The 24,325-nt window shown below is 30.2% G+C and overlaps 1 protein-coding gene across 1 annotated transcript in view; it reads right to left on the reverse strand.

Moving 5' to 3' along the window:
* LOC117171767 (semaphorin-1A-like) overlaps window positions 1-24,325 on the reverse strand; it is a 470,590-nt gene that overhangs the window by 189,428 nt on the left and 256,837 nt on the right. Inside the window, 1 exon segment of the mRNA XM_033359372.1 lies at window positions 3,874-3,970. Coding sequence (XP_033215263.1) covers window positions 3,874-3,970 — 97 coding nt within the window.

Genomic DNA, 24,325 nt, shown 5'->3' on the forward strand with positions numbered 1-24,325 from the left:
CAAATAACAAGGGAAAAATTGTTAAAATAATTACTAAATATGTTAAACAAGGACTATTATTCTTGAAATTTATCAAATATATCATTTATTTCGATAAAGAATAACTTTTCAGATTTACAGGAGAAACAACAAAATTAAGAAACAATTAATTAAACACGTAAAAATTAGTTAGAAAATACTTGGAAACTAGTTACTCATTAATTAAAAATAATACATCTTGAAAAAGTTCTAAAAATATACCGTCTTTAAGAATGATTTTTACATTAATCTGATATTTTGTCTTTTTTGGGCATTTTCCGGACACAATACAATGAGATTGGAGTGGGAAAAATTAAAAGTTATTGGGTGGAGGGGGGGATCATTTGTCGAACATTCCTTAAGAAGTGAATAAGCTTTAATTTACAAATATTTAATAAAAAGCACTTCTTATTTCGATTTTTAAAAACCAAGCTTTTCCCATTTAAACCCCCATGTTAATTTAAAAGCCCGAAGACACGGGTTAATATATAATTTGATGTTAATTTTGTTTCCCTATTGGTGTAACATCAATGTTTTTTTTAATATTGACTTTTATAAGATGTGAAAAAATTGCTCTCTCGCTCCGTTAGGATCCGAACCCAGGTCTTTCAGATTGCCGGTCGATGCGCTTACCCACTAAACTACGTAGAGACGAGATTAATTTCTTCACAATCCCTACAGATTGAATTACGAAATCTTTACTTATGCTTCTAACATTAATGTTCGAATGATGTGGTTGCGACCAAATAAATGTTTTTAATAATTTTATGTTAATTTTTTTTGTCTATTGGTCTAAAACCAATCTTTTTTTAATATTGATTTTTACGTCTAAGTTATAAAAAAATTAATTAAATAAATCACATTAAAGGCACGGGATAATGTTGACCGATTCGAAGGAAAAAAATATGGAACCAACCAACGGTCACATTCGCATTATAGGAAAAGTTGCAAGACAAAAATACCCGAAAAGCGAGACGAATTATAGGAGCTTCAAAGTGGATACAATGAATGAATAAATAGTAAATTAATGTTTATAATAAATTATAATTATTAGGTTGATAATTTATAATAATTAATAATTATTCCTTTAATTAATTCAACGACTCTTGAGGTGATCTAAATTTTATACATAATTTAATAATGAATATTGTATTTCATAAAGACCTTAATTTATTTTTCAGTAGGCGTCTGAATGAAAATCAATACGTTTAGTTAGAAGCTAGTTCACCTTTTAGGATCAGCGTTCAGCAACAAGTGCACGGCATACGTCAATCGCGTCGCACGTTCTTTGACCGTAAACGGCCGTTTGTTTCTTTACAAGGGAATTGAATTCAAGCCGGAGACGAGCCATTTATATTTAATGGAATATTTTCCTATAGAGTTGCGCATAAACGGCCACTTAAAATTTAATTTTGCAAAAGCCCTCTGCCACGTCATTGTTAGGTATAAACTGCCGGTTTTGGAAAAGTGTGCAGTTAATTTGCATTCATTAAAACCTTATTTAAACTTGAATAAATTCCAAAATGAAATATATCATCGCTTTTTTTAAAAACAATTTTCTACTAGGGGAATTCTGAACAAGTTGATATTGGAAAAATGTAGGGTGGCCGCAAAACATAATTTTGAAAATTCCTTGACTTTTCCCTCACTAATTTTCCACTTTCACTGCCCATTAATATTTCAAGGCCCAAATATTAATATTCTAACATTTTTTATAAAGAATTATTTATATGCGGAAAACAAAACAAAATTATTTTACTTATGTATGGAAGGAAAGTTTACTTTACAAAAGTAAAAACTGCCCAACAAGTGATTAAAATTAAATGATGTGCATGCCATGCGACTAATTTTTCTTTGAAACTAAAAAAATGTTCATCAATGAGACTTTAAAACAATTCAAGTTAAAATCAAAGTTATTCAAAAGTATTGACGGAAATTTTTTAAAATTCCATTGATTTCAATCAAATTTGAGTGAACTGAGTGGAATTTAAGGATAATTAAAAGAATTCGATGAAATTCATAAGAATTCCAGGTGAATTAAAAAAAAAAAAAATAATTAAATCCGCTGAATTTACCAGAATTGAGTGAATTTAGAAGAATTCGACAGAATTAAAAAAATCGAGAAAATTCCAAATATTTTGAAAAAATGTATGATAAATTAATGAAAGTTCAGAGTGAATTCCAAATTAATTCAAATAAATAGCCAAAAATATTTGAAAACCTCAAATCTTTGAAATTCTACGAAATTCTCATTTCCTGTGATCCTGGAAAATTGATTAAAATATCTTGAAAGCTTTTAAAATCTCTTAAAATAATTGAAATCTTCTGAAAACGTATAAGATCCCTTGGAATCATTTGCGATATGCTAAAACCTAATAATTTTTGTAAACCCATTTCCTGTTGTCCAAAAAACGAGAAACTTCTTTACAAAAGCATGACATTATTTTCAAATCCTTTGACATTGTTCAAGTCTGTCGGAAATGCCTTGAAATCTTAAAAAATGCTTTACAATATTTGAAATACACTAGAATTCCTTCTAATTACTGAAATCAATTATTCCTTGTTATCCTTTAAAATCTTTGGAAATCCGTTAAAAGTTTTCAAATCTCTCGAAAATGCCTTGAAAACTTTGAAATCACTCGAAATTTATTAAAACTAATTTAATATTTCTTGGAATTTTCAAAATACCCTAAAGGTAAAAACGAAATTTCGTGGAATTATTAAGTGTCCTAAAATCTTTAAAATCTATCAAAAATTGCTTGAAATCTTTTAAAATACCCTAAAATATCTTAACTCCATTGAAGTAAATTAATAATTTTTTGCAATCTTTCAAAATTTCCTAAAATAATTTAATTTCTCTGAAATCTTTTTAAATCTCTTGAAACCTTTTAAAATCTCTTTAAAGTTCCTAGAAATTTTTTCATATAGCTTAACATCTTTTAAATCTTTTCGAATCCCCTTAAATTATTGAAATCTATCCAAAATGTCTTATAATTATAATTTTCTATTGAATGGAAATATAATTGAAATATATTAAAAATTCCACAGATTCGTTGAAAATAAAGCCTACAATATTTTAGAATCCCTTGACAATTTTTTTAATGCTCTTGCAAATTCCTTAAAACTTATGTATATACCATGACATTTTTAAAATTCTTTGGAATGTTTTAAAATTCCTTAAAAATGTCTTTGAATCCTTTAACATACCCTGAAATATTTCAAACAATTTGAAATCCCTGCAAATTTTTTGAATTTCTTGAAAATTCCTAAGAATTATTTTTAAGTGACCTTAAATCTTCAAGAATACCGTCAAGTTATTGAAATATGTACTAAAAATTCCTTATAATCTTTTGAAATATTCTACAATCCTTCCATATTATTCGATACTTTTTAAAGCTTTTGAAAATTCCTTAGACTTTTGCTTATATCTTTAAAACCTTTAGAATCACTTCAAGTCATTGAAATCCATACAAACTTCCTTGGAATGCTTAAAATCCCTTAAAATATTCGAAGTCCTTTGAAATTGTTTGAAATCCCTTTAAGTTATTGATAGATATCAAAAAATTTGAATTTTTAAAAATGTCTTAAACCATTTCAAAAGAATTCAAAATAATTCAGAAATAGGTATGAACCTGAATTCAATAGTGGATAACCCCCACGCTTTAATTTATTGGAAGAAAAGTGAGCAATAAAATTCTCTGAGTTTTTCATTATGTCCAGGTTTTTCCTAATCCGCAGTCATTCTGACATTGCTTTGCACTCTGGGTGGAAGAAAATGTTTTTGATTTGAATAAAAGCAGGTTCAGATAGGTATTGGTCAAATGCAAATGAATGAAAAAAATCTGGAATATTTACCTGGCTCCGATCAGAATGAAAGTGGCTGCTCGCTCTAGGAGTTTGAAGTGCTCCACGTGACTCTCGTTTCCCAGAAAACGCTGACCGATTACATCACCTGGAAAAGAGAGAAAATAACCGCAATGTAGATGGTTTCGCTTTTAGGTTGATCTTAGATTAAAGTGCACGAAGGAACACTCCCATGATGAAATTCATCCTATAACACACTGCTTCCTTATCTTAAGTGTCACTAAAAAAAAATTGTTAGCATACTTCTTTTGCATTTTAATATGAATTTCTGTTTCTAACTTGCTTATTTATTTAGTAAAAAGGTTTTCTGGTTGAATACATATTCATATCCGTAGATCTTTTAATACATTCTGTACAAAACAAAAACAAATGAGAAATATAATTCTTCTGCCCGGGAGAAAACATGTTGCTGTTACTGCCTTTCGCTAGAATATTCGATATGCTTATATGCATAAATCGTTATGCCCGAATGCGCTCTTGTTATTGACTACTTGATAACGACGTTCGTATATGCAATGCATGTGAAACTTTAAGAGAAAAACAGTTACTGCTGACTTTTTACAGTTAAAAAAAATGCAATGAAAATGAGAAAAACAGAGTAGTCGTAAAACTTTGTTTTCAAAATTCCCGGATTTTTCCCTGACCAATTTTTAATTTTCCCTAGCCATTAAAATTCAAAGCCTAGAATTTTAATCTTGTAATATTAAAAAAGAAGGAAAAGATGAACCCTTCAATACATAAGGACGAATTTTCTATCCAAATAGATGAATGTTCAACAAAACAGTCTTCTCAACTCTTCAAAACTCTTCAAAACTCTTCTCAACTTCTCAAAACAGTCTTCTCAATTCAAAAGAATTTCTTTAACCAATTAACAAAATAATAAATAAAGAAAGAGACGAATTTTCAACATGGAAAAAGTTTACAGACAAGAAAACAAATTGATGCAAATTTTTAAAGTGTCAAGAAAAAGGAAGAATTTTCTGTAAACCAGTCGAATTTTAAAACCCAAAATATGAATTTTTAACAAAAAGAAAGTTGATAATTTTCAATCACGAAAGATAAATTCTCAACAAAATACACAAAATTTCAATCAAACAGTTGCATTTTCAACTGAAAAGTTACATTTTTCAATTAAAAATATCAATTTTGATTATCAAATATTAGTTTTCAATTAAAAATTTCAATTTTCAACCAAAACATAAATTACAATTTTCAGTTAAAAAAATTAATTCTCAACTAAAAAAGCTAAGTTCTCATCCAAAACTAAAATTGTTACTTTTTCAGTTTAAGAAGATAATTTTAAACGGAACAAATGAATTTTCAGTCAAATAGTTGGATTTTCAGCTGGAAAACTTAAATTTTCAATTAAAAATATATCAATCTTTAATTAAGAATATTATTTTTGAAATATATATGTAAATTTTTAACCAAAAATAGAAGTTAAATTTTTAGTTAAAAAAAATTAATTCTAAAAAAAAGTTTTAAATGAAATAATAGTAAAATTTGTAATCAAAAATAAAAAATTTTTTTATTCAGCAGTTTAATTTTCAATTCAAACAAAAATTTCTCAACCAAGCATGAAATAGTACATTTTCATTTTCAATAGTTAATTTTCAAGAAAAACAACAACAAAACAAATTCGTAACCAAAGAGGTGGATTTGTAACTAAAATATTATTAATCACTAACAAAAAAATTATTTTTTAACAAAGTGTTTTAACCTTCAATCATAAAAATTAATTTTCAACCAAACAGTTGAATTTTTAACCAAAAAAGATTAAATTTCTGCGAAAGTAGATAAATGTTTAAGCCAAAAATGAATTTTAAAAAAATAGCTGAATTTACAACCAAAAAGAATGACGTTTTAACAAAGTTGTTGATTTGCAAATAGAACGAGAAGCTGAAGGCAAACGAGTTATAAACAAGAATATTATATCAGTAAACTGTTAGAAAAATCTGTACGAGGTTTAATATACATGTGCGTGAAGCAAATATGCACTACCGCTACTGAAATGTAATATACATTGGTGAATTGAATTTATTATACATATGTATTAAATTTAATATACAAGTCAGTATAGCAATGTGCATGAAAACTCAACGTGCTTTAATTTATTTAAAACTTGTCAAATATTCTCAATTAAATTAATAATGTAGAATTCGTTGACTGAATTGTTATTTATTATGAAAGTGCAATGTACGGGTAAAACTTTTTCCTAATCTCGCTCTAAATGGTCCAAATTTAAGGCGAAGACAGTTAATTGTAGGTTAGGTCTGTTATTTATTTGCTTAATGCAACTTTTCGACTTATAATCCTATTTTATTTCTGATTAAGAGGAAGAAGGTATCATGTTTTATTATTCACAATCAAAATTACTACTAAACTTATTTTGAATTTGTCAAAAATTGAATTGTCTGATTTTTCTTGTAAGTGATTAACATGAATAAGTGTATGAAATTTAATATAGTCGCCCTTAATGGCGATTTCATATGCTTGATATATTGATTTTAATACACATGGGTATATTAAATCTAATGTAATTTTTAACAGTGTAGGCTGTCTGAAAACTTTAATTTCAAAATTTCCTACATTTTCCTTGACCAACTTTTCACTTTTCCTGACCATTAATGTTCAGAGGCCAAAATTTTAACTTGGAAAAATTGTTAACGTAGAATCTTTATTAAAACGGAATAAAATATTTTCGAATGAGTATTTTTAAAGATTTTAATTTATTATTCTTGATAGTATTTAAAGCGTCTCTCATAGAAATTCCCTGACTTTTTCAAGATTTTTTCGAAGTCCCTGACTTTCCCGGACCAATAAAATTCCCTGATTTTTAGGTTTTCCCTAACCTACGCTCACGCTGTTTTAATTTTAATAATGGTCGTAGCCACATCCCTAACCAATAACACCTTGAAAAAGGATTATAATAAAAATGAAATATGAGCATCCAGGATATCAAATTTTATTTTTAAAACGACACACTTTTGGCAATGGAGAAGAGATTCGTTTCACTAAAACCCAAGAGAGAAATGCAGGAAGCATTGCCAAATGATGAGGAATTATTTTAAGAGACAGCAATAATTGCTGATGGGATGACAATTATTTCTTTTCTTCGGAGTCTTTGGAAAAGCCGTCGAGTATAGCGAATGTAACGAGCAAACAAATGAAATTGTGCTTCGCTGCTCTGAAAGTTGAAGTGGAATTTCTGCGGGAAAAACTCGGCCAACATCCCGGTAATTGTTTGCCGCGGAATCAGGAGCGACAGTCGCAACCGGTAGGAGGCTTTATATTAAAAAAGCTTCACGCCACAGAAACAGCTTTCATTAACTCGAAGACCTGTTCTTTTGGAACAACTAAAGCATAAACTTGTATCAATAAGAAGAAATACCAAGTACAACAGTAATAATGCTTTTTATTCAATTATAGGACTTATTCAGAGCGGAGGCATTACTTCATTTGAAACATTTCCTCACTTTTCCCTGATTTATTCCAGGCCAATTTTCCTTTAAACAAAAAGAGTTTTATTTTCAACCACATAATTACATTTTTTAGAAGACCAAATATACGAATGTTCAACCAAACAACTGAATTTTCAACCGAAAAATGTCTTTTCAACAAAATAATTGAATTTTCAACTGAATAACTACATTTCTAACCAAATTCTTGAATTTTTAACCAACTAGTTGAGTTTTCTATCTACAGAGAAGAATTTTTAACAAAATAGTTGACTTTTCCAACAAAGGAACCTAAATATTAACAAAAAAACCGTTTCATTTTTCAACCAAATATTTAAATTTTCAAGAGAAAAAATTGATTATTTAGAGGACAGTTACATTTCTAACATCTAAAATAGTTTTAAACCAACAAAAATACATTTTTAAACGAAAAAAACGGACTTTTCTACCAAAAAAGATATATTTTAAAACCAAATACATCATTAATTTTTCACCGAAAAGTTGCACTTACAACGAAATAATTAAACTTTAAAGAAAAGAGAAGAATTTTTAACCTACAACGATGAATTTTCAATTTAATGGTCGACTTTTGAATAAAAAGGATTGAACTTTAACCGAAAACCGTTACATTTTCAACCAAATTTTTGCGAAGAAAGTTCAGTTTTCAACCATAAAAGTTAAATTTTGAACAAAAAGTTGAATGCTCAACGAAAAATATAATATTTGACATTTCACCTGTAAAAAAAAAAGAATTTTGAGCAAAACCAATATTCAACAAAATAGTAGAACTCTAAACCAAATAGTTGATTTTTCAAGCTACCAAGACTTTAAAAAACCAAGATCCCAAAAAATTAATTTTCTGCAAAAGAAACGAATTAAAAAAAATGTTTACAAATAGTTGAATTTTTATCTAAAAAATAGACATTTTTAAACAAAAAGGGAAATTTTTAATTTTCAGTAAAAACATGAATTTATAACAAAATAGCAACCACTTTTTAAAATTCACTAAAATTTCGAACCTAAGAGGTGAATTTAAAAATTAAACTAGTTGAGTTTGTAAATAAATAGTTGAATTCACAACCTATAAATGTGAATTCCCAACAAAAAATTAATTACTTAAATTGTAAAACCAAAAAGACAATTTTTTCAGAAGACAGTTGAATTTTCAACCCCAAAAATTGAATTTTTAACCACATAAAATGAACTCTCAATTAAAAAAAAGAATTCTCATCAAGATAATTACATTTTCAACAAAATAGTCGAGTATTCAACCAATTAGTTAAATATGTAGCCTACAAAGATGAATGGTTGATATATCTACCAAAAAACATGAAATTCATACCTGAAAAATAATTAAAAATAAAAGAATAAACAATTTTTAACAGAGAAGAATTATTGTCTATTAAAAAGGAGGTGTTTTCAACAAAATAAATGAATTCTTAAATAAATAATTGAATTTTCTAATTAATAAGAAACATCTGGAAGACGAAATCGAAAAGTTAAGTATTTAGAAAAGAAATTCATTCATTTAGCGGATGAACCTTCAACCAAAAAATATGATTTTTACAAAGTACTTCAACTTTTAATCAAGTAGTTGTGTTTTGAATTTAAAACGATCTATTTTTATCTAAGAACATAATAGTAGATATTTTAACCAAAAAAAAGATTTTAATTTAAAATCAAAAACAATTAAAGTCTCAACCCAAAAGACGAATTTTCAACAAAATACTTGATTCCTTAACCAAAGAAGATTAATTTTTAACCGAACAGCTGCATTTTTATTTAAAAAAATGAAATTTCTACTCGAGGAAAGGAATTTCCAACCCAAGAAGAGGAGTTTGAAAAGCAAAGTCGAATTTTCAAACAAAAAGGATGACTTTTTAACCCAAATCCTTGAATTTGGAATCGAATAATAAAATTTTCAACTTCAAATATAATCGTCAGGAAGGAGCAACCGGAAGCTTAATCTTGTAACATTTTTAACATAGCATCTTTTATCAACGGAATAAAACATATATTTAAAGTGCTTCTTATGGAAATGCACTGACTTTTGCAAAATATTTTTTTCATAATCCACCATGTAATTTGCCATCTTGAATTTGCTGATTTATGATTTTTTTAATTCTCGCAAATTTGAATAAAGGTGATCAAACGAAAGCATACAGCGTTATTTTTCATTTTTTTAATATGCAGTAACGCATTCAATTGAGAAGGTAGAGCGGTTTTGTTGGCTTAGCAAATCATCGGCGTGAACAGAGACAATGGGTTTCAATTACCACTTGCGTTTCAATAATGCTTGTATTCCCTTTGGTTCTCAGACAAGTGGCTTCAGAGGGTTTCCTTACATGGTCACGTTCAATGCCGCTATACCAACGATCAATAGTGAACTATACATACATTCAGTCTATTTGCGTATTGTAAGACATCAGCTCAAGAAGGGCAAATAAGTGAAAGAAAAGAAATAGCAGAATTTTCAACTACAAAAGATTAATTTTCATCGAAACAGTTGTAATTTTATCCAAACTGTTGAAATTTCTACCAAAATAGGTGAGTTTTCAAACCAAAAAGATGGAAGCAACTGCAACAAAAAAATATATATAGAAAAACAAAGAAAATAAATTACTAACAAGAATATTATATCAGAGAGGCCGCAAAGCTTCATTTTTAAAATTCTCTAATTTTTTCCCGACCGTTCACATTCAAATACTAGAATACGAATCTTGGAAAAATTCTTAACATTAAAATTCAAACTAAAATTAACCAAATTCGAAGTTACTGTCTTGGGAATCATATAAAGTGCCTCTTACAGAAATTTCTTGACTTTTATCAGACTTTTTTTCAAGATCCCTGACTTTTTCCTGATTTCCAAATTTGCCCTGACCTACTGCCAGCCTCGAATCTAATCTCGACTCTATCGAATATTTTTCTGACAGCATCAAACAAGTTTTGGGAAGATTTAACTCGAAGCGTGGGTGGTTGGGAGAGTGAAGGTTTGAGATTGATCGAGTACTGGAATATTGGACTAGCCTTCTGTCCAGTAGGAAAACATAGGAGGGACGTCGGTTTCCGTTAAGTGGTGAGGTTAGCCTGGGTTAGGTCATGTTAGGGTGGTTTAGGTTTAGGGTTCAGGGGAGAGAAGCACCAGTTGGTACCGGGGGAGACTAGACGGTGAGGCTCGGTTCTCGCGTGACCCGATGATTCACAGAACCCTGTTCTGCCTGGCTGCCAACTGTCCTACCCTTCCAACCACCTTATAATTCCCCAACATTTACAGTCGCTTCACTGACAATTCGCATTGCTTGGTACCGCTTCCTAGAGTCACCGCTAGCAATAACGGACTAGCGCACCGAAACAATCTGATCGATCCAATTCAGCAGAATAAAACAAAATCGACTACCTCAAACCAAATCGATTCCGTTACCAACGTGAGATTCGAAGTGTACCGCCAACCTTTCACAAAATGAATATCAGCTCATCATACCGACAACCGCTATTTTCATTTTTTTTATATTCAATTATTCTCGAACTGAACAGTTGCGACCTTAGAACTAGAGGCTCTATCTTGAGTTTTAATGTCACTTGCTTTTCACTTGTTATCTATGTGAAGTAATGGAAAACAAATTAAAATCAAGTGACTTCTACCATCCAAGATAGAATAACCTTATGATTCTAGAGTCAAGGTATGAGAACTCTTCCATTAGTCATCCCAAAGATTCTCATGATGGAAAGAGTATTTAATTTATGACTCTGTTCCGTCCATGTTTTTCATCACCATAATTGTCTATTCCACTACTTTGTGGTGTATTAATTACAACATTTTCAGTTAAGGAATATATGTTCTCAACATATTCTTATGCTTTAAATAATTAAATCATTTGTATAGTGGCACTTGGGTTGAATGAGAAACCTATGAATGCTTATGGCTGTTAATTACACTATGAAAGTGGCAGGATAATTGACATCTTCGAACGAAGTACAACAATTTATAGAGATTTATGTTTGTTTTCCGTAAATTAGGAGCACTAATTACACCTTTCTCTGTTATAATTCTTCTTCCGTGACATTAGCATGATAATGATTACTTGTCTGTTTTACTGTTTCCACCAAAGGTTTGTTGGTTTTCTCCTCTCGCTTGCGCCCTGACTGTAGATGAAATCAGAAAACAAAGCTACCTAGACCCTCCTATCTCTCTTGTTATTTCTGCCTCTTGATCTTTTCAACTTTGTCTCCACGGCCTTTTCTTTTTTCCTTCTGTACCACGTAGTCTGCACTGCAGGCTCCTCTGGAGATTAAATTATAACCACTTAACTTTTCCCTTCTTCTACACTCATTTTGTTTGGCCAGTAAGGCGGAAATAGCGTTTCCGCAAATTTCATGAAATCAAGGAAAACTGAAGCTGAGCATTCACCAATGTTCGCCAAGTTTCCTCGCTATTTGCTCAAACTGTTGAGTTTTTAAACTAAACTGGCTGAAAATTAAGTATATCGTGTTCACACCTTTCTTCTCGTGCCTTAACTAAAATAAAATAAAATGAAATAATGCACAATGAAAAGAACAAGGATAAATTGAAAACAAAATAAGGCATTGAAAAAATAAATGAAAATTTAGTTATTACACTGATGCACAATATGTATATTTATTTCTGTAAAAATAGAAATCTCGAGTGATTAAGCACAGTGAGATTCATTCATCCATGTTGAGATTGTCGAGTGACAACGGAAAAATATGACGGCTTTGTTCGGCACAAATTTGAAAAGCACAGGTACGTACAAACATGTATACAATTTCTATACACAACACCACTAACCAGAAGTGTGATAGATGGGGCCACAAGTATTATCGACATCGTGCTTGCTGATGACACTTCCACCACTCAATTCTAAAATGATTCGACCAACCATTATATGATGAGGTCCACTAACCAAATTTTCATCATTTGTAAACTGATATCGCAGAATTGGTATTGCATGAAATATAAGGAGAGAAAAAACAGGACACCATTCACAATAAGTTATTGACGCGGGAGAAGCCTTTCTAGTTCACTAACTCTAGCTTCAGTCTAATTATCATTGTTTTATATCAGTAAAAAAATGTATATTTATTTTATTCTTTGAATCTTATATCACAAAGTGACTGAAATATTTGAATAAAAGTAGTAGGATTTTTGATATACGTGACATTGATACTATGAGGATTGAAGATGGAGACACAATGGTCGACCGACAAAAGGGTCCTAGAAAGAGGATGCTGAGATAAGAAAATGCAAAGGAGCGGAACTTTAGAATAGGTCACACCCCGTTTGAACGAAACCTATTCAGTAGCGATAACACAGACCCATACTTTTAAATCACAAAATTATATTAGGTATATAAAAGTTTCAGAAAGTAATTTAAACAAGTTTTAAAAAACATGAAAGTTTTAGAAATTAGACGCAGTTGAAGTAGTCCAATGTTACAATGTACATATAGAAACTATTCGAGAACTAGGACTTGGATGGAATTTGTTTTTATCCGTCTTGGAATCTGATTACAAGAGTTGATTTTCAGCTCTTTAGTGAAATGAAAAATCAATACTTAACTAGTGTCCCGTTCCATCATCGTTACTGTTTCATGATTAATCACGTGATGCCGCTAGGAATGCTTCCAGCACGCAATTAATTATATTCAGCCATACATTTCCTTCTCTAGAATAAATTACATGCTACCAGAGAACGTGTACCCAGTTACACCTATTGACGTATTACGTTTAAATTTCATTTAGGCAACCTAATGAGGTGAAGTGTTGAAAATAAGTGTTGAAGACTGAAATTTCTAAGACAGCATGCAGGAAAGAAGAATGTAGCTTGCGAATTGGAAACCCCAAGTTGCAACGCTTTTAGCTTTCTAAGGATGGGAGTTGGAATGCTTTCAAATTAGCAAGACGACAGCTGCTGCGAATTACTAATAAACCCTCAGTTCCTTAATTTTCCAAATTTCCTTGCAGATGACGCGACACTAAAAGGGTTCCGTGGTTTGGCCCCGTGTTTCTCAATTTTATTGAATTCCAGTTGGTTGCGGTGTACATTTCTAAACATTCCAGGTGTAACCAAATACGCGCATTGGTGTCTGCTACGACACAGACATAGATCAGATATTTACGACCACCTTCTATGGAATTCAGCTACCCTTTGATACATATCTCGCGGGAAAACCCTACTTCAAGTTACCGTTGCACGTATCTCCTTGTCTTTACTCTGCGATGCATAGAATTTTACAATAGGCGCGAAGAAATACTTCTGTTGCATCCGTATGCAAGTAAGACGTCGACGTAAGTAATGTTCTCTAGGATTTCCCACGTGTCACTCGTTCCTTCTTCGTTGTGATTTTTTACCACTTTTATCCGCGAGGATGCCGTTATTGAGACAAGTGGATTTCTCACGTTGTTTTTTAGCAGATATCTGTTCAGGGTGTACATTGAAGTGTAAACCGAAAACTCGCGGGAATTTACATTGAATTTATGTTCTGACGGGGAATTATTTCAATGCTTAGTTTTAGTAGAAAAGCTTATCCATTCACTTTAAGTGTCAATTTTAATGACTAATTGTGGAATTTTCAAATAATAATGGCTAGAATATGAGAATTTTAATTTTCAAGTATCTAATGCCTCTGTCATCGTGGCAGAGCGGATGCACTGCATAAATGATAATAAATCCAGTGGCACAACAATGGCGATGGGAACGGACATTCACTATGCGATGCGCTTTACGATAATTCGTTATACGCTTCCAGCACGCAATACTATCCTCCCTATTCTAGAATATTGCTGCGCTGGCTAGTGCTATGCTGCCGTGATCCACGAGACACTTGATTATTGATAATTCCATTGTTTTCCATCCGCGTTAAAAACATCTTCACATATTCACGCGAAAACAATGAACGAGTTTCAAAAGTTAACGAACCCGCGCCTATCAATGCTAGCTCGCTATGATATAGCCACCGCTCCGGTAAGAATGTTATATTTCAGCCTGCTAGCTGTCATTGTGCGAACTTTTAAATCGATTGTTCCGGTGCATAGCTTTGTTAAAATGCTTCGAATTCCTCTCGCTGAATTACAATTATTTTTGATACGAAACAAAGCAGAGCTAAAAAATATCTGTTCATTATAAAGAAATATAATGCTTATTGTTACTTCGAAGTCAGCTTTGGGGCCGTTCATAAACTAAGTTTTGTTCCCCATCGCCGACAGTAACGTCTCCGTTGGCTAAATATTTATTTTATGTTTATTCTGCATTTCTTTGCGTAGTTCTTAGCTCGACTCTCACCTACCTCTCAAAATGGTAACCTAGTTTATGGACGGCCCCTTTATTTTCAATAGATTTCCCGACAGTTGCACAGAAAAAACTAAGGTTCAATTTTCTTTCAGGTAACTTTCTTTCTCAATATGAACCAATTACAAAGGCACAAAAAAAATAAGCGTTATGTATGGTGAACTAGCACCATACATGTATGTTTCGGGCTCACTAAATCGGAATCTGATGTCAGATGTGCTCCATCAAGTTCAGGTTTTTGAGAAAATTAGCCTTTTTGGCCATTTAAAAAAAATAAAATAGCGAGGGTGCCAATCTGACGTTTTAGAAAAACCTGCTACCGCTCAATATAGGCGAGGGAAATAATTTTTTCAATATAATCAACTGAAAATACAAGGATCAATCTTCAATTTGAGCCGTACTAAAAGTTTCTAGAACTAAAATGCCAACTTTCTTAAAAACTTGACATGATGGAGCAAATCTGATACCAGATTCGGATGAAACGATCCCAAAAACATTTGTATGGTGGTCTAGCTCACTGCATATGACATATATTTTGTGTGTACCTAGGGTTGAATTTTCTTTTAGTGTAACATTCTGACGTATCTTTTGTGGTTTAAAAAATGTAGGGAAGTGGATCATAATGTCCATATACTGAGCACTCGTTTTTCCCGCGGCAAAGTGTATGAGCTGTCTATTCAAATTATCCAACATGTCAGTGAAATAGCCGATAAGTTCTTGCAGTGCATTTGAGTTCCTTCAGTATATGGTCAAGCCCAATCCATGCATTCGTGAGATAAGTGCACTGGAACGGAGTCCGATTCGATTTATTGAAAGTCGAATCCTTGCCTTTCCTTTCCAGAAACGACAATTTTATACAACTGCACCTTACATCCACAAACAGAGAAAAAGGAAATGAAATATAAAAATAACTTACACTAAAAACACTATAAAACCATTCGCCAATAAATAATGCTTATTGAGCATGCATGCTTGATTTTCTAGGATATTTTCTCTTCCTCATTTTAAATGTAAAGTTTCCTGGTTTGTTAGAAGTTGCGAAAAATCTTTTAACCTTTTATCCACCTATCAACAATAAATCATATCGGGCTTTTTAACGACCTCCTACGCTTTTACTTGTACCCTCATGCGTATCTCGAATACCATACGGGACTGAACAAATAAACTATTTGCGTGGCATCTCGTAGCAGCATTGTGTTACGATGCACATTGCACACTTCATAGCCCTTCTTATTATTTGCGTGTATGCACAGCATATAACCGATACGATCTGCGTTTTTATGTCCTGCTACAAATCCCAGGATTATCTCTGATCAGTGTAACATGGAAATTTTCGAGTGGTTTCGATTCACAGTGGGTGATTTTTCAATTTGATTCGGAAAATTCAATTTAATTTTGTGTCATATCCACGCAATAAACACAATAGCTAAAAAATATGTATCAGTTTGGAAAATATAGTCCATATAGTATTTCATGAGTTTAGTCCAGTGTGTTAACTCAAATCCTGAAAAATATCCTGAAACTTGTTTATTTATTATAACAACCTTAATAGTCAACACAATAGGGTGATTTTTCAGAAAACAGAAGAATAATAGTGAAATACATTCTTTTAAATAAGCTTAATTTAGGTAGCATACTAAATGTTGAATTTTTAACAGAAAAGTTATTTTTCAACACAAAACGATAAATTGTCAACCAAGAAAAATGACTTTCTCATCGAAAAGAAACAAAAAGATTGATTTTCTTTTTGGCTTCTATTGATTCAGATCGCATTTATGCGAAACCCTGAATATAGGGGAAAAAGCGGGAAGTTTCTTTAAAATAGAAGGAAAAAAGAATTCTTTAAAAAAGGGGAAATAGGTGAATATGGGAATGACTGTGAAGTCTTATATAAGTTTCAAAGTTACCATACTAAGCTTATTAAATTTCACGACACGAAATATTGTATGATCCATGAATTACGATTGATAATCTGGCAATAAGTTAGCGTTGCATCCAAATGATGATGATCAACATGACGAATCGAATTCTGTGGTACTAATTACCAATTCAATAGCACGCATGGGCACGATTGCCATACTAGGTGACCGAGCAATTATCCATTTCCCATAGTTTGTTCGATCGATTAAGGGGTGACACCGTGCAAGACGTGCGTATCATCTCAAAGCACATAATCCAGAATTAATTGCACGCTGGAGAGAAGCATCCTGTGCTGCAGTAATTCAAAGTTAACAGTAAGAGGGTTTAGAAGGACTTTTCAGTTCTCTAGAGACAAGAGATTAGAGTATAGTAAGGAATACAAGATGTATGTCGAATGTCACTATACATGCACATCTTGAATAAGGATTCAAAGGATGGATTGTTGCATTGGTAAGATTCAAGTCGCAACTAACTAGGTAACTTGAGTCGACTTTGTGTAACTATCATGTTCTACCTGAGAATTGTCGTGTTTCCTCGCACAGATTTCAACCTATGTATTACATAATTGGATGAATTTCATCCACAATAATATGGGGAATTCGGTTACTTTAAAATATGGTGCTTGCAATTTTACATTTCAATTTGTACTGTAAAGTTTTGCGAAATCACAAACATTTTTAAAGGTGTACGTTTCACTGCTTTTTTAACTCTCTAAAACTAAATTAGTTTAAACTTACGAATAATAAAATTCTAGGCAGTTTTTAATATTACAGAATTTGAAAGTCCTGATAATTGAGCTGATAATCGATAATTCCTGAAATAAAATTGCCGATACAGGAAAACTTTTGAATTATAAAATTCTCGAATCTCACAAATTAAAAAACTGTTTGATTAATAAATAAAATACAAAGTATCTTTATCTAATAAAATTAATTGATTTATTATTTTCTAGTTTATTGCTTAAAAATTTCTTAATTGTTTGCATACAGAAATTTCCCTCGATATTGCCTCATGTTGTACATCCGGCAATATTATTATTTCAGACATTTTTTTACAATTCCGTAATATGCATCATAAATTTTCACGAATTCTAATTTTCAATATTTTCTTTTTCGGGAATTTATTTTCGAGATTTTCTAGTCGTCCCAAATTAGTTTAAATTTAAGACGTACCTAAGTTCACCGAAAATCTGTTAGTGTACAACACATACTTTCGGTAAGCTCAGGGAGGATAGTAAAGGGTGGCAAAATTCACAGAAATTCAGTGAGCGTAGCATACATATTTTCGGTAGGCCCAGTCACTTAACTGTTAATTAATTAATTGTTAACTAGTTGAAAAAAGCCTAATTAATCGCTAGTCAGTGTCCCATTTTCTGCTGTTTTAATCAGTGAGGCTGGATTGTGAATCAATGAACATTTTTACTGATTTCATTCACTGACCTATTTTTCACTGATTCAATCAGTGTCTGAATGCCAGCTATTGATCAGTTATGAATACAGATGAATTATTAGCAATGTTAACTGGATGTTAACAATCATTATTTTATTGCAATCATATCAATTAATTTTCAACTTGATTTATAAAATTGACGAAAAAGTTCTACAGACTATTGCAACAAATTTTAGAAGCGAAACCCGGAAGCTAAAAAATCAGAATATAGTGCAAATCATTTATGTTTATTCAAATGTAATTATTTAAATTTTTTTGTTCTTCCGCATCAGGCAAAAATCGAATTTTTTAATCAGTTTCAGTTTATAAAAGCTCAGTCTATTATCTGATAAGTTCTTTACAATTTTATTCATCATGTTTTTATGAAAATAATTTTATTTAAAAATAATACGTAGAATTAGTTTGAGTTATTAATTTTTTTAATAAAAAAATGTTCTAAATAATATTTAGTAAAAACGTGCGAATATGATTGTGAAGGACCTTTTAATCAATAAATTAACTTTTGTAATTGAATAAACACAAATATACAAATAACTGGATTGAAATATACAATGACCCCAACTATTGTTTTATTATTTACGCTTCGACTTTCCTTCTCAAATTTGTTACAATAATCAATGCTATACAAAGTAGAAAGTTTTTGATTTTCGAAACTACTATTTGATTTCATTTATTTCATAGGTTTTTAACTTTGCGATTCAAATTAGATGATAGTGGTTAAAATTTTAAAAGCATTTGAATATTTTCAATTTTAAACAATTTTAATTTTTTAAATGGTTTGATTTGAAAGCTTCGTGTATAAATCGTTTAATTCTGAATGGTTTAAATTTCAAATGAGACAAATTTAAAGGTTATTTGTGGTGTAACACATTCCTGAAAAGCCATGTTATTAGTTTGGTCTCACCACTACTTTTATCTTGAGGTTCGTTCAATACAGCGTTAAGGATGAGAAACTTACCTGAAACAGAAAATAAAATTACTTATTAAAAAAATGGATTCGTTTTTTGTAATAATGTAGATTGTAGACGCTACAATTACTTTTTGAAAATAAAATCCAAATTTATTTTTCAGAGCACTTTGCTATCTTAAGAATAAATTATTTCCAGATATTTAGTCTGGTCTGATACATTCCCGTCTATATTTAACTCGTTGAGAGTGCGTGTTACATTTTCGGGATACGTCAGTAAGAGGCGATGACTTTATTATGGCCTCCGAAACAACATAAATTTATTTTTGTATTTCAAAAAAATTGAAAGAAGACTGCTTTTATATCTTTACAAGTTTGTCTTTTCCCTTTTCCTTGTTATACCTATGTTTAATTCCAGAAACAAAATATAACAATACATTTGTATGTGGTTAGTCCTTCAAAATAAATCAACGCAGTACTAAAAATAAATTGAGTCGTCCCGAAATTCGGGACTAGTCAAATATTTTTTATAAGTGTGACTAGTCATCCCGAATTTCGAGACACGTCCATCGTCGTTGCCAAAACAAATATATCAAAATTATCATTCAGGGTGTATACTCAAATCCTGGAAAAGAATTCCCTGGCAATTTCAGGTTTTCCCAGATATTTTTAGTTTTTTCACTTATTTCTAGATTTTAACAGGAAACATTTTTCACACACACAATAAATATTCTGGTCAAAAATTCCACTTTTTTACAGAAAATTAGTATTTTTGTTTCGAAAATTCATCTCTTTTAGGAGAAACTTAATTTTTCATTGGTCGAAAGTACCATTTTCAACAATGGAATTTATTCAACAATTAGAAATGCATTTTTAAACATTAATCTTTTATTAAAAATTCATTAATTCTAGTTAAAAATTCATCTCGAAAATGTATCTCTTTTAGGAGAAATTTAATATTTTTTTGGATAAAAATGCAATTTTTACACATGCAAGTTAAGCACCCATTTTAAAAATGCATTTTTTAAAATTAAATTATCCAAATATTTGCTTGAAAATTATTCTCTTCTTTACTGAAAATCAATTACTTGACCGAAAATTAACTTTTTTTGAACAATCATATTTTCAATAATGAATTCAATTATTTTGCAGAAAAATGATCTTTCTGGCTTCGAAATTTAACAATTTTGTAAAAACTATTCAATTGAAAATTAATTTTTTAATTCAAAATTCAACAGTTTTGTAGAAAATTCGCTTTTTCAGCTTGAAAATCACCAATTTCATACAAAATTAAGGTTCCAAATTAACTTTTTTGTTAAAGTCATATTTTCGAATTGAAATGTTTTTTATAGAAAATTCTTTTTCTTTTTGGCTTGAAAGTTTAACAGCCTGGTACAAAATGTGAACTATTTACTTCAAAATTAATATATTCTAGTTTAAAATTCAACTATTTGTTTGCAAATTAGATTTTTTTTTAAAAATCATCTTTTTAGGTTGAAAATTCAATTCTTTTTGTAGAAAATTATTATTTTTTTTACTTGAAATTTTAACATTCCGGTAAAAAATTCAACAATTTGCTTAAAAATTAATCAGTTTTGGTTTAAAATTCATGTACTCGATTTAAAATTATCTTTTTTGAAAAAATAAAGGTTTTCGTTAAAAACCAAGCTTTTTGTAGAAAATTCTACTACTTGCTCAGACATTCAACTGTTCAGTTAAAAACAAACAATTTTATTGAAAATGACTCTTTTTTCGTTCAAAATATAACTACTTGGTTGAAAATGTATATATTTTCTTGAAAATTTATCTCGTTTGTAGAAATTTAATATTTTTTAGTTAAAAATACAACTCTTTTGTCGAATTAAACTGTTTTTCATATAGTGGAACTTACTTTGTTATTTATTTTTTGTTTTGTTTTGAAAATTGAACTAATCTTTGGTTTAATTTATGAATTTTTGATCAATGAATGTATGATACATCGCCATACATCATACATCAATGTATGATGTTCATACATCAATGTATGATGTTCATACATCAATGTATGAACATCGCCATAAAATAATTTAAAAAATTATTTGAATGAATTTGAATAATAATCGAAACAAATTGGTATCTTCATACTTCAATATCAGTGCAAATTTAACATATTAATATTTCAAATAACACATATTTGCTTGAAAATAGTGAAAATGATCAAAAGAAGTTTCATTTAAATGACTAAAAATCCAGTACTTCAAAATTGACTTTTATAAATAAAAAAATTGCTAATTAATTTTATATTACAATTTTTTTTAAAATTTAACACGCGCGAATAGATCCCTTGATTTAATTAAATTAAAAATTACCTTTGTAATCGAAAACAATTCAATAAATCTACAATTATCAAAATAAATATTTAGAGGTTTCTTCATTATTGCCTTTTCTACAATCAGCTACCAAAAAAGTTTTCTTTTTCTTCAAAAGTAAAGCTGAACCGAAAAAAGGAATTAAGCATGTCTACCGATGGGGAACGAATTGGAGTGTCGCTTTCAAGTCAGCGATGCTTAGATAGAAAATCGATCGACTCAAGAATAAGGGAATCACATTAAATTTTATTTCCACCTCTCGCTCGAATTTTTTATGCAAAAAGTTATTAAAACCTAACGCTGAATTCACTACGTGCAAAAGAAACCTATTTTCGCCTTGGACATTATTTTCTCCGACGCGGTGTTGATCGACCTGTAAAACGTTTCTTCGGTTTAAGCTTTAGAGAAGGAAAGGATTTTCAACGGACATAAAATAATGAAAAAACGAGACTTTTTATGAGGCAGTGACAAAACTTCTTCGCATGTCAAGAATCGCGTGTGAAAGTTGATGAAGTTATCGTTTTTACCAGCATAATCGTATTTTACCGTTTTTTTCCAGAATTTTTCCACATAAATCATTTTTATAATCCCTCCTGAAAAAAATTATAGGAAATTATAATATTTAAAAGATTCTGTATAACAAAAAAAAAACAATATGGAATACAGTTCTAAACAATTAGGAAATTTTTTTTTTAAATCTATCAAGACGTATAAGACGTATCAAACTATTGTCAAAAATCAAAATATATCAACACATTGGATAGATCTTTCTACTAACTTTAATTCATCGAGAAATCTTATACTTTTCTATTAAGAGATTCTCATTAAAACTCTATCAAATCTCATCCATAAAGAACATGTATTCTACCTTCCACAATTTCGGAAGTTTCTAACAAATCTATCGACCAAAAAATTTTTATACTTTTCTTCCAACAAATTCTCATTCAAATTCTTGGAATATACATTATTTTGGAAGATTTGATTAAACTCTATCCATTCAGAAATTTAATACTATTATATCAAGAGTTTCTCATTGAAATTCTATCAAATCTCAACTACTCCAGACTTCTATAAAATCCTACGTATCAGAATCTTGAAAATATCTATCAAATTGTATCCATTGAGAAATTTTATACTTTCCTACTAAAATGTTCTCATTGCATAAGATTTGATAGACTTTTAATAACAATATGATGGTAATGCCGTATTATCTAGTAGTTAAATACAATAGAAATCTTCCAGGTTCTGGAAAATAAGATTTGATACAAGTACTGTTGCGAAATATGATTTTATGAAGTTTTAATAAAAAAACAGTCAATATACACACTATTTTTTTAGAAAAGAATAAGATTTTTTGACTAATTTTGAGGTTTGATTTGATTTCCTTAAAAAAGCGTATAAAAATGGACAGGAATTACGGACATACCATTTGTCTCAAAATGAAACGTATTTAAATAAAAGAAAAGTATATCATATTAGATTGGTTTTGATTGTATTTATAGTAATTACTGGGACACTGGCTTATTCTGCTTTGATAGAAATCAATAGCAATTTTATCCAAACGATTTTATTATTCATTTTGATACCCTTTATATCAAAAGAGTTTGATAAAAATACCAAGGAAATTCTTTAAATTGCGAATAGAGAAAACGGATTGAAAAGTAATAATTTTTTTTTTTCAAATCCTATCAAACTTTTTCAGCTGGGATTCTGAACTTAAAGTTCGTGATTCAACATTGAACTAAGGAATACCTTTTTTACTCTTATCTGCATTTTCCTTTTTCGGTCTTTCAAGCACGCAGTGTAAAATAAAACTCAGATTTATAAAAATTGTTCAAATTTTCTTTTAGTATGCTGAAAAGATAAAAATTTTAAATTCATAATCAAATCTTCTTTCCGTTTATAATGAAATACAGAAAATCTGCTTGAAATCCATTTTGTCATTTATATTCCAATTGTTATCTGGGATTCTTTCATTTCTAACGTTTCCACCTTAAAATACATTTAACACCTTCAGATTTTTATAGTATGCGTAAGTTGTCATTTTCTAGTGTAGGAGTCATAATATAGTAAAGATGGCGATGACAAATCGACAAAGAGGGTGCAGTTGGCAACGAAATGTTTTTGTCGTGACAAATTCTCGTGATTATTTCTTTTATGGAAAACTGTAATTGCCTCGTTGCCGGAATCTCGGCTTACAATTTGCTTCTGAATAGTGTCTCTAAATCTTCCACGAGTCACCGAGACAAAAGATATTTTGCCTTCCGTAATTTTTTTCAATATAAATAAAATGTTAGTTGATCCAGTTAAAAATTACTCAATTTGTCACTACAGTCTCGTGTAGAGCAAAAGTTTGGGTGAAATCTAAAAAAGTTTCCTTTCTTTGGTAAACAGACTTCACGTTATCCGGGTGTAAAAAGTCAGTGCACGAACAGTGTGGTGTAGTTTGCATGTTACATGTAGTGAAATACAATCGTATATAATCGTAATATTCATTTCCATTTAAATCGTTCGCGGAAAATTGTCCTTGTTATTTCTAACATGGATGAATAACATTCGACTGACGCAAAGTTTGATTAAAAACGTAATAACCAATATGTCAAGAAGCTTTCGTAAACACGATTTGAAAACGCACCTCCGCAACAACAGCAAAAACCGCTGTCAGTTTTAAATTTATTTAATTTTTCTCCATTTTTTTCGGGCAATGAGAGAAAAATTGGATAAATTATTCAAAAATATTGTAAAAAATTATATTGTAGTTCATAATAATTACGTTATGCTATTTCATAACAACTTTAGTAGTTCAATTCTTGGTAAAAAAGGTATTTCATTTATTATTAAAAAATATGATAAATATATTTTAATTTAAATTAAAAACAGTTGAATTCATTCAGAACAGATGAATTAAAAAAGAAGTTGCATCGTCAATCAAAAGAGACCTATTTTCAGTGGATTTTTGATGAATTTGACAGCTAAAAAAGATTTTTCAGTCAAGAAAGAAAAGAATAACATTTTTTAAGTTTTCAACTAAAAAGACGAATTTTATACTAAACAG

Source organism: Belonocnema kinseyi, chromosome 4, assembly GCF_010883055.1.
Source record: "Belonocnema kinseyi isolate 2016_QV_RU_SX_M_011 chromosome 4, B_treatae_v1, whole genome shotgun sequence".
Classification (NCBI taxonomy): domain Eukaryota; kingdom Metazoa; phylum Arthropoda; class Insecta; order Hymenoptera; family Cynipidae; genus Belonocnema; species Belonocnema kinseyi.